This window comes from Hoplias malabaricus, unplaced genomic scaffold, assembly GCF_029633855.1.
Source record: "Hoplias malabaricus isolate fHopMal1 unplaced genomic scaffold, fHopMal1.hap1 H_5, whole genome shotgun sequence".
NCBI lineage: Eukaryota > Metazoa > Chordata > Actinopteri > Characiformes > Erythrinidae > Hoplias > Hoplias malabaricus.
In genome coordinates, this window is record NW_027101328.1 from 185,917 (window position 1) to 197,986 (window position 12,070).

Below are 12,070 nucleotides of genomic sequence, written 5' to 3' on the forward strand. Positions count from 1 at the left end.
CATCAAACTCCTAACAGATAGTTACCTGGAATGGGGCTCTCTCTAAAAACATATTTAAGTCTCAAAATCTACATATAGATCAGTCTGTGTATTGTCAGGAAAAATGGTCATTAAAGGTACAGACAACTCCAAGTTCAGCAGTGGTGTTAAAGTCCAGTTGTGTTTGCTAAAAGTACACCACAATCTATTCCCCAGAAGTAACTTTTCATAAAGGAATAGTTTGTTTCAAATAATAAATAAAAAAATATTTCAAATAACTGGAGCCCCCTCCAGGGTGTATCCCCACCTTGCGTCTAATGATTCCAAGTAGGCTCTGGACCCACCGCGACCCTGAACTGGATAAAGGTTACAGATAATGAATGAATGAATTAAATAACTGGGATGAGATTTTGTAAGAGACCTGGCTGCCTGCTAAGCCACCCCCAGCCATCAGAGGGAGACATAGAATCACTACTTCTAGGCAATCAGCTCCACCTGGGCCACTCTTATTTAAGGGAAACCAACCCTCATTTCAGGTCTCAGTCTTGGGTTTCTCTTTTCAGAGTGCCACACAAGCCTGGTCAGTAACTTAGCAAAGCCCCTTGAGTTTTCTCCTGGGTCTCCCCACTCTTCAGTTTCTATTCTTTTGCCAGACCTTTTCCTTTAAGCTTCCCTCTCAGTGTTTCTCTGGCTTCCCTCTTTGACATTTAGACAGTTCTTTTGTCTCACTCATTTTACATTGGGTTTGGGGTTCAAATCCACCCCTGGTTGAGCTGCCACATTTGATTTATGAAATTGATGAAGAAAAAATCAATCCACAATTAATACAACAACATTTGCGACATTTGTTCCGAAGGTAATGCTACTGAAGATGTACATTTGAGGCTACCACATCAGTGACAGTTTTCCTGACAGTGTAATATATGACCATTCTTTGCATCCCTTCGTTTTAGGATATCTGCAATTGTTGTTACACAATTCACATTTTAATACATTTCTGGTTCATTTGTTTTGAGAATGGCAGCACATTTGTGCCACACTTAGCCCTTTCCTTTTTGAGTACTCATAACTTGAAACACATAAGAATAAAAAAAGTAAGACAAGATATCTTGTAAAAACATCTTGCTCTTACTTGGACAGCTGTGAGGGGAGACAGGGTACACAGATGTTTATCAGTCAGTAACAAAGGAGGTAACAAACCAAACTGGGAGTTCCCAGAATAGCTAGCTCACTGTTGTTTTTGTCGTCTCCAGCCAACAGAACTAGACTAGTGTTTGATTTCTCTCGGGACTGAGACTTCTAATGACTGTCCAGCTTGTAATGACAAACACAACAGTCTTCCAGATCACACAGGCACTCTGATTCACCGCTCTCAAATGTGACACAGAGCAAGCACTGCTACCTTATAGTGTCCTTGTTAATGTCTAATCTCAACCCGTCATGACAAGGAACTTCTATTGAATGGACCCTTCCAAGCACCACTTCAAAACATTTCCTTAGTTGTAGGTTATAAAACAGAGCTGGCAGTGTGGTGCACACATGTAATGATTAGCTTCCACTCTGATCACACTCTTCATCATGATTAGATTCAGTGTTTGCACAAATGTTTAAATCAACTTTAGGAGATGGTGCTCTGAACCTGATGTTGCAAGACTTTTAGGTCCCTGGGCTGTTAAATGGGAGGCCTCTATTTTTTTTTAGGACCAGGGCAGACACTAACACATCCAGAGCTTATTTACTCAAAATCATGTACTGTGAGTAAAATCTTGGTGGGGATTCAGTTCCAAGCAAAAGATGAAGTTGAGAACTTTAGATCCTCACTGCCATGATTTTCACTTTAACACTCGACCTCTTTGATTCATGGGATTTACTTCAAAAGTAAAACAAATAAGTTCAAATATTTCTATAAGTTCTGCTGTCAAAGGTTCATCAGTTGTACATTCACCATCATAGAAAGTCACTATTTCAGGTGCAGCTGCAATGTATGCCTTTAATAGATAAAGTTGAATAGTTCCTTCTTCATCAGCACGTTTGAGAAATTCTCTACTCTTTCACAGAAAGTTACACCAAGGTTCAACGTTAATAAACTAAATGAACTTTAGATTCCCCAAGGTTCTTTTTTCAGGTCCTCATTAGCTCAGTCTTGGAAATGCTGCTGGGCAACTGGATCACGGACATATTGCTCTTCCTCGTGGTCTTCCTCTTGGACACCAAGCTGCTAAAAGCTTGCTGGAACTTGTCCCCCGCCAGCGTGTAGAGTGCCAAATTGAAGAAAGTGTTGAGACCTGCCAAAGGCCGAGACAAAGTGTAAGCTGCATTGATAACTCTCTTCTGAAAGCATGACATCAAGCTTGTCCTCCGACTGGCCACTCTCAAGACCCTCAGGACGTGGTAGGGGAAGAAACAAGCAATTAAGACCACCAGGATCATCACTGTGAGCTTGTGACTTCGCAGCCTGCTGGGTCTTCTTGCAGAAAGGCTATGGCGCAAAGCATTTGAGATGTTGCTATAGCACCAAGTCACCACTATCAGTGGCAGGACGTAGCCCAAGACACTTAGCAACCATCCATACCCCCAAACAATTTCTGGGTCATTGCTCGCAAAGTCCAGGCAAACTGTGGATTTGTTCATTTTCTGGGTTGTGGTCATGCTCAACATTGGAGAAATCTCAGCAAGTGAAATTGCCCAGACTCCCAAGCAAGCTGAGATGCCCCAACGTTTCCTCTGGACCTGAGAGGCTCTTAGAGGGTGGACTACCACAATATATCGGAAGACACTAAGGCATGTGAGAAACAGAATGCTCCCGTACAAGTTAAAGTGGAAACAAAAGCGCAGGAAACGGCACATGAACTCGCCAAAGGTCCAGTTCATTGTGGCGTAGAACTTGACCAGGAGAGGTAGACTCAAAGCGTACAGCAGGTCAGCCACAGCCAGGTTGACCATGATGATGCTACTACTTTTCCAAGGTCTCAGCTTCACCAGATACACCGTGATTGCCATGAGGTTCCCAGCAAATCCCACCAAGCAGATGATCCCATATGTGATTGGGAGGTAGTGTTGCTTTATGTGAAAATCAATGGGGAAGCAGTCCTTGGAATCACTGGCATTGATTTCCACTGTTTCTTTGAGACCTGAGGATGGAAATGCAGTTTCAGAATTAATTTCAAAATGGTTTCCCTGGTGATTTTATGTTTAATATGAACTCAGCAGTTTTAAGACACTTTGTCAAATGAGCCAGTTACATAGTGAAATCACAATAGATTTTTTTTTTTAAAGTAAGCTCTATCAATCTGTCACTTTTATGGCTGTTGCCTAGACTGCATCATTTTACCTGGGAATAGATCATTCCTGATCAGGCTCTTCCCAGTCTCCACCCCTTGGCAATGACTCACACCTGCAGCTACTCAATACACCCCTGACTTCTATTATTATTATTTTTTCTGTTAATTATTATAATTATTATTTTTTAAACCCTTTTTAGTTAAGCTTCATCCTTATGTAAAATCCTGTGGGGTACCAAGCCTAGTTATTGAGAGCCTTTTATCTTGTGCTGTTGACCCTTGTTTAGTGTCTTGTTATTTGAGTATGGATTTGCCAGCCTTGCGTGTGACATCCACCTCCCCCATCCTGATGATGTCCAGAGGTAGAAGTACATTAAAACATACAAAGCACCAAAGCGGAATTCAGCACCAAAGACCGACACCTGAGGGACACCAACAGCAGAGCAGTGCTGCCTGTTATCACTGACCACTGGACAACCAATAAATCACAGGTGCAGGACAGGACAAAGGCAGAGGATACATGTAGCAGGACAAGGAATAAAGGGGTGGAGATAAAGACCAATAAAACAGAAAAACATGTGTAAAAACAAAGAAGGATGAGGGAGACAAAGAGAACAAGACACAGGCAAAAGTTTAGCAGTTAGCAGTTTTTCAGCATGTTTCTGAAGTTCCATGACCATTTTCTCACAATCAGTTTACAGATAAAAAGTTTTATATACAATTTCCAGAGTTAATTTACTTCTCTTATTACCTGTTTAGCCTTTTATCTGTTTCTTTTCTTCAGTTCTCATTTTTCAGTTCTCAGAATACCAGCTAAAATCTTTTTTGTCTTTTTTGTAAGGTCCCAGAAACCACTCAATGGATGCCTTTTAGGCTGTTATAGTTAACCAACACAGGATGCTGTATGTTCATAGTTCATGTCCGCTGAATGTTGGCTCTCCAACAGTTGTCCTCTTAACCTCTAAGCATTATGTTGTGAAACAAAACAGGACCTCAGTGAACATTAAGGAGACATTGCTTGATTTAAGATCTCCCTGTGTTGTTATTGTCATTAAAATGCATTGTTTTTGTTTCTTACCTGCTACTGCTACTCCTTGTGTTGTCATGTTGAGGGTAAATACTTTAGACAACAGTTTTCAGTAGAAAACCTCAGCTGTAGTGATGGCCCTCTGTCCAGTACAGGTCCCAACTTATTTCCAGTTGCTCATACCTACACAGTCAGAGTGGTGTGGGAAATCTCCAGGCAGGTTCAGACTGAGCCATTAGTTAATCTTTAACCTGTTTCCTCCTTAAACATCTCCAGTCCCATTTCCTTCAAGAACTTTTTTACACATTTACTGTAAGAAACTTTCATGGCGTAAACACATTCGCCACCCTCCCCCTTACTGTTTCTCCCTCCCTGGAATACTGAATGTGTGTGTTATGTGCAGTTCACACTGCACTACTGATCAAGAGTCTACACTATTCTTTTCATTAGCTTCATGATGTGGTTTCTCAAACTGTAGAAGCTCTTCTTTTCCCCAGTGTTAAAGATCTAAGTAGCTTTAAACAGTGGGTTGGCTGTAGGTGCCAGACACTCATGTTTTGAGTGTGTCCAGTTGATGCTTTGAGTCCAGGCCTGAAGCTCTACTGGGGTTTGAAGCCGAACAGAATCCAGTGTGGATCTGAAATCCCAAAACCCAAAGCTCTGGCTCAGAGCCGAGCGATGGTCAGAATATCTCACAGATGAAAGAGGGGAAAGGAGGCTAAAACAAACTATGAAGATCAGCAGATGTTCAGATAACAACATAAATATAGGATGAAGAAAATGTTATATGAAGGAGTTGATAGGAACTGAGTATTTTGTATAAATTGTTTAGTCTGTGGATTCTTTAGAAGGGTTAATTATGACAAATACATTCTGATTTATTTGGGGACTACAAAGCCATTACAAATGTAAACAAACTTCCTTTTACAGTCCTCTGCTGCCACCTAGTGGGAAAGAGATCAACACCAATGTCACAAACTATTTCCTGAACCACACGAGATCTGAGATTTCCAACAGAAGAACTACATCTAAACAACAGAATTTCTATATAACTCTGTTATTTAGATGCAGTTCTGCTTATTTCTACTCAAGTTTAAAGTACAGTAATATTACAGATGCTTTGTATGATGTAACTTCTATGAAGTATGCTTTATAACAGTGTTATAAATAGAACAAATGGACTTTATTTTAAAGCACAGGAATTGATCATGATGTTAGATTAGATCTTGTCATAATGCAATGGCAGACATGAGATCTATTGTACTTACAGTTTAGCAATATGTTATAAAGTAGTTATGCATGTGTTACAGTGTTCCTAAAAGGGTAGTTTTCAAATAGAAGGGGTTTCAAATATATCAAAGTCTTATAAATAATGGCCTGGTGGTAATCAGAACACTAGATGGCAGGAAAGGGACATTTTTTTTTATAGAACTGTGCACGCAATCATGCACAAGACTATTATTATTGCTTTTCCCCTTTAAATACTCTTCTATTTGGAAATTAAAATCCCCTTTATCTTTCTTGAGGTGTGACAGTATGTTAGAGGACACTTTTGACAGTGGAACTTACAGTGTAGCCTAGGAACTATTTATTTAAGAATTCTGCTTTAGTGTATACGTGATAAACATAGCTCTAGCATTTTAACAAACTGCAGAAAACCTGTGTAGAGGTGCATAGTAATTTTAAACCAAACAGGCTTTTGTTTCCTTTATGACACTGTTATAAAGTATGTTTCATAGCAGCAACATCCTATTAAACATCTTTAAAATACGAAGCTTGAGAAGAAAGGCACCCAACCCCCCAACTAGTCACTGGGCACTCTCTGCTCTGGGGGTGTGTTCCCTGCCCCTAGTGTGTGTGTATGTGTGTGTGAGTGTGTGCTTATTGCAGGACATGTATTTAATGCACATTTTTGTATCCCTACATCATGCGGTAGTTTTAGTAGCAGTGTGTGCAGCTTTAGTGCTCAGTAAAAAGTGATCAAATCTGGCCAGAGCGCATATTAAAAGATTTCGTCCTGATACTGAGGCCCTGTCCACAGGTTTATTTTTTAGTTTATTTTTAAAAACAGAGGTTTTCCTTTCAGATTTTGAAAATATCCCCGTCCAGACGAATACAAAAATGGCTGCATTATCACGCCAGTCCAGTATTGGGTCAAAGTATACCTTAAAGAGAGGTGTCAAAACACCACGATACATTAGAGAAAAACAGGTTATAATCCCACATTGCTCCATACTCTCTATAGAGTGCACTACACAATCTAGCTCTTAACAATGCATTATATATTCCTAATACAGCATCATTTATATGTATTCATATGTGTGAATCTGAAATCCACAGCTAGCTGCATGTACACTGCAGTTTAATGACCGCTGAACTTCACTAAAGAACTTCCATTCACAAGAGAACAGTCTGAGGCCTAAGTTGTCATTAAATAGTTGTGTGTAAACTCAGCCATTATTCTAGTGATGTTTTATTTACTTATTTACCCCCCCCCCCACACACACACACACACACACTTATATAGCACTGTTCACATACACAATTTTGCTTTACAAGTGTAAAGTATTATTATTGCTGTGTGTAGAGTTCTTGTGTTGTGTTGTTTCTGTGTGTAATGAGATGGTGTGTTGTTTCCATGGTGTTTCATGATGTAGTCTCACCACTGACTGAAGCTTCAGCTTGTAATTTTAGACTACAATAATGCAGATCAAGTGATTCACATCTCAACTCCTGGGCTGATGTTCAGAGACGTACCTGTTCACTTTAAAAAACGTACTCGCTGTTTGTACCTGCATTGAAGCAGCTTTCTGGGAAAATGCTTTTACTTTTAATGGAAGATGGATTCAGACAGAAGTGAGGAGAGTCACCTATTCCTCTACTCACTTATATTCTTTAATTCCCCATTTTCTGCTGCCTTCTCTCTCTAATGATTAGTTATCTCCTATTCCTGCAGTGAGCCAAGGCCCCCCGATCACTCACAAATCCCCAGCCTCAGAGAGCGGGGATCTGAAAATGTGTTTGAGCTGCTGCTAAGCTCCAACACCACTGAACTGCTTTCATGCGCTGGAGAATGCAAACTACCCAGATCTGTCACATGATGAGCTGACAGATGCCCACGTGAGCTAGCACGCCGTATAGTGATGGGGAGAGAAGGAGGCTCTGTAGAACTGCTGGCCTCAGTTGCCTGAGGCATCACCAGGGATTGAATTCATTGAGAGCTATTCGCCACTTAGGAGCCCCTCACTAATATACTGCTGAAATTGAAGTATTACAACTTGAAACTACATAGGGTGTTCTGTCAGGGCACATCATGATATTTAAAAACATGCTTCATGAGACTATCCCCCAGTAAATTAGCTTTTCTTTAACTGCAGATGGATTATTCCCAGGGCAGCATGCTGTCAGGAATATAGAAGTGTTGACCTCCACCATCAGAAAAATGCAGATATTTTGTGTACTTAGAGAATATTCTGATGTTTTCAGGTCAGAGATGATCACAGATTGTGAAGGATCTGAAGGGTTTAGTGTCTCTAAAAATGCTGCTCACAGATGGTTATAAATGCAAGGTTATTAAGACACTGCTTGATGCCTAAAAACACGGGCTGTTTCTCAGTATGTGTTCAAAGCTCATTATGGTCCTGTTAGAAGTAGTGTTCCATTGATCTAGTTATGTGCTTATACTCATGATCACATGCCAAGCATGGTTAAAATACCTGGATGTTGTTTTTTAAACCCTTTGGATGACTCCCGGGTTGCACGGTGGTGCAGCAGGTTAGTGTCACAGTCACACAGCTCCAGGGTCCTGGAGGTTGTGGGTTCAAGTCCCGCTTCGAGTGGCTGTCTGTGAGGAGTGTGGTGTGTTCTCCCTGTGTCCGCATGGGTTTCCTCCGGGTGCTCCGGTTTCTTCCCACAGTCCAAAAACACACGTTGGTAGGTGGACTGACAACTCAAAAGTGTCTGTAGGTGTGAGTGAGTGTGTGTCGCCCTGTGAAGAACTGGTGACTCCTCCAGGGTGTGTTCCCGCCTTGCACCCAGTGATTCTGTGTAGGCTCTGGACCCACTGCGACCCTGAACTGGATTAGGGTTACAGATAATGAATGAATGAATGAAAGATGACTCCCCAAGAACATCCTTTCTTAAAACACCAGTGCGTTCTTGCTAATGAGAAACAGCCATTGTCTTATGACAGTTCTTAATATCAGCCAATCAGAAGAGATATGATGTACATATGTCATTGTGCCTTGATAAGGAATATTCAGCTTAAAATGTAATGGCTGAACAAAGGTCAAAAAATGACCACTGTTTTTTATATACACGATATAAACCCTCACAATGTTTAGAAGGGGTCTTGAGGAAGGAAATAAGGAAGGAAACAAAGCTGGACTCATCCTACAGGAGCAATCAGAGCAATGGAGGTGTGTAGCCCTCTCCGTCCAGCACTCATTGATTCTGAAATGTGTATGAGGGCAGTGTATCTGCTGGAATCAGCTCCGCATTGTGGGACACATCATTAGCCAGAGCTGCTGCTGTGAGCCAACACCGGAGAGGACACGTCAGCAGTTTAGTGCCGAGCTACTCTCAGGCCAAATTATCTGGACAAGTCCCTCCACTGTGATCCTGTGGGACTTGTTTTGAATCCTAGTTCCTGACCCGAGAGCTTCGTTTCCAATGCATACTGGAGGAGAACGGGCTTATTGAAGGTTTTGGTGCCCTATGAGTGGAAATCTCAGAGCTCCAAAGCTGCTAATCCCTCTCAGTCAATATTTTACTCAGAATATTGTATTGCATGAGTTATAGACATTTATTACAGCAGAGGTCATCCCTCACAGCCCTGGAGCACCAATGTCCTGCATCATGTTTCTCTAATAACTATAAAGCTAGTTATATGTTAAAAACATATATGAAAACAGTGTTAGTGTTGGTGATCTATTCATTCCTACAGTACACAACTTGCATTACTGCAATCCATCGTTGTCAGTAATTACATTGTTATTTTATGTAATTGCAACATATAATTACAAAGCTATTACAAACGTATTATGCTTTGTATTAAAGTTATTGTATGCCTTGCTGTATAAGACTTACCTTGTCTATTATGAGGTAATTACATTTAATTAAACTAGCAAAACATAAAGCTAGGGGTGGCACGGTGGCGCAGCAGTTAGTGTCGCAGTCACACAGCTCCAGGGACCTGGAGGTTGTGGGTCGATTCACGCTCCGGGTGACTGTCTGTGAGGAGTTGGTGTGTTCTCCCTGTGTCCGCATGGGTTTCCTCCGGGTGCTCCAGTTTCCTCCCACAGTCCAAAAACACACGTTGGTAGGTGGATTGGCGACTCAAAAGTATCCGTAGGTGTGAGTGAATGTGTGTGTGTGTGTCTGTGTTGCCTTGTGAAGGACTGGTGCCCCCTCCAGGGTGTATTTCCGCCTTGCACCCAATGATTCCATGTAGGCTCTGGACCCACCACGACCCTGAATTGGATAAGGGTTACAGATAATGAATGAATGAATGAATGAATGAACATAAAGTTAGGTCATTTATAGGACTTGTTATATGGTTTGAGTGGATATATAGTTCCACAGTGGTTACAAACATTGTAAATGAGTAATTACACAGTTATCAAAGACACTTAATATGAAGTGTGACCTAATATTTTGTTGTGATATATATATATTATTTTTTATGGCCCAATATTTCTTACTGTACTCTGTCAGTGACACTGGTGGCCTGACTTGCCTTTAATTCAGTGTGGAAATGTAATTAATTACACAACAATAACTTTGATTAGCCAGACTTATATAATGAACAGCTGATACTGGCCAACAGCCAATGCCTTGAGTGCTGCATTATAAAAGTTGCTGGTGAGAAATGACTCAGTGTGAAACAGTGCCCTGACACTGCATATGTGTAGAGCCGTTTTAATCAGAGTTATTTCCCTGTTGGGGTTACTCAGAGACATCCCGAGTGCACGTTCCTCATCTCTGCTTCTTTAGGGATTGATTTCAAAGCCTTTCTGATTGAGAGTGAACTTTCAAATCCACCCATTACAGAGACTCAGACAGGAAAGTTTAGAGCGGACTTCAAAACTGAGCTTTACTTTGTTATTAATTAGGTTTAATGACAGTTTTACTTTTGTAAGGAGTCGTTACACTTCTTTAAAATTCACAAGAGTGTCTAAAGTGAAACTCATGAATCAAATTCAGGGCAATAACCATCTTTTAATTTATGGCTACTGAGCTGTTTCAATAATGACACAGTGGTGCTACAGGAAGTGTCACTGTCACATAGCAACAGTCTCAGGTTCTTGGGTTTGAACCTCATTTCAAGTCACTGTCTGTGAGGAGTGTGGTACATTCTCCATGTGTCTGTTGGGGTTTCCTCCAGGGGTGGGAGTGTGTGAGTGACTGGTGAGTGTATAAGACTGTACAGAGGTATATATGTGTGTGTGTTTGTGTGTGTGTCTGTGTGTGTGTGTGTGTGTGTGTTTTACATTTTCCACAAGTGAAGATACCAGATTAAAGACTAGGTGCACATCAGCCTAAGATCAACATGCTTGATGCCTCTAAGCTGTGTTTTTGGAGTTTTTTTGAAGCTGAACTGGAGTGATCCTACTTCAGCACCTGACCTTATACATGCTCTCATGGCTGAACACCATCAAATTCTAACAGGAATATTACAACATCTAGAGTAGAGCCTTTCCAGAAGAAGTTGTTTCTATGTAACAATCAGCAGTAATTATTTTGGTCCAGAAGAAATGGTGTTTTGTCATCATCAGACATCTAAATAATTACGACCTCCTCACATGCACACTAACAAGCCAACACAGTTCAGATGCGGGTGTGTGGCCCCATAGATCTTCACACATCCAATTAATGGCATGTTGCTATGGTAACAGCAACTAACACAGAGTTGCAATTACCCTTTAAAGTTAAAGAGACAAATATGACCTCGGCAATTAAAGCAGCGTCTGGAGCAGTGCTGAGTTAGACGCTGAGGAACAAGAACTTTCCCAAAAAAAAAGTACATTTCTAGCATGTTGTTGTAAGAATGTATGATTCTGAACTTGAAGGGTGGCATCAAAACTAAGAATTTATAAAGCATTTAAAAAAGTGAAATACATATTTGCCCCTGAGTTTGTACAAAGTGTAAGAAATATAGATTTGTCTGTGAATTTCTGATGGTTGTCAGTCTGAAAACCTACCTGTTTCGTTACTTTATCCTTAAGCTTAATGCTAAATCTGACCTTAAAGCTAACCCTAACCCTAAGCTTATCTCTCCTTCCAAAAGGCTGCAGCGTAATCTCCTGTCTAATATTCTCCCACAAGACTTTACAGCACCGTTCCTGTGATATTTCTTCACATAAGAGTGTTTGTGTGGATTCACTGAAACAGCGCCACCAATGGATGGGAGCTCACTTAGTGATTGTAAAATAGCTAATCTCTATTTGATAGTATAGTTGTTACATTTTCAAGGTCTGTAGATGCATACAACATGGTTGGTAGATCAAAGTGGATAATCGCCTTCTTTGCCATGACAGGGGTTTGATTCCCGTCCTGTGTAACCACACCATACTATACCAGTAAACAGCTCCCTACACTGCATTCATCTACATGCATCGTTTTAAACCTATGCTAATAGTGCTCACTCTAACCTATCTTTGTTTGCATAAATAAAACGGTAGGAAACCCTACACTTGCTCATTGTTTTCCAAAACAAAACATCTCTAGGCCTATGGCCCCGCCCACTGACACTGAAGTCATAAGGAGTGTTTCACCTGTTTTG

The 12,070-nt window shown here is 40.9% G+C and overlaps 1 protein-coding gene across 1 annotated transcript; it reads right to left on the reverse strand.

Annotated features, from left to right (window-relative positions):
* Window positions 1-2,100: 2,100 nt before the first annotated feature.
* On the reverse strand, window positions 2,101-4,366 carry LOC136686069 (2-oxoglutarate receptor 1-like). Its single transcript, XM_066659558.1, has 2 exons — window positions 4,339-4,366; window positions 2,101-3,110 (listed from the first exon to the last, which is right to left on the reverse strand). Exons 1-2 carry the CDS (start codon window positions 4,364-4,366, stop codon window positions 2,101-2,103), a joined length of 1,038 nt encoding a protein of 345 aa, XP_066515655.1.
* Window positions 4,367-12,070: the final 7,704 nt, after the last annotated feature.

Coding starts and splice junctions, on each gene's coding strand:
- LOC136686069 (XM_066659558.1), bottom strand. CDS start 4,366: ATGACAACACAAGGAGTAGCAGTAGCAG. Junction 3,111..4,338: donor ACAAGGAGTAGCAGTAGCAG/GTAAGAAACAAA, acceptor TTCCATCCTCAG/GTCTCAAAGAAACAGTGGAA.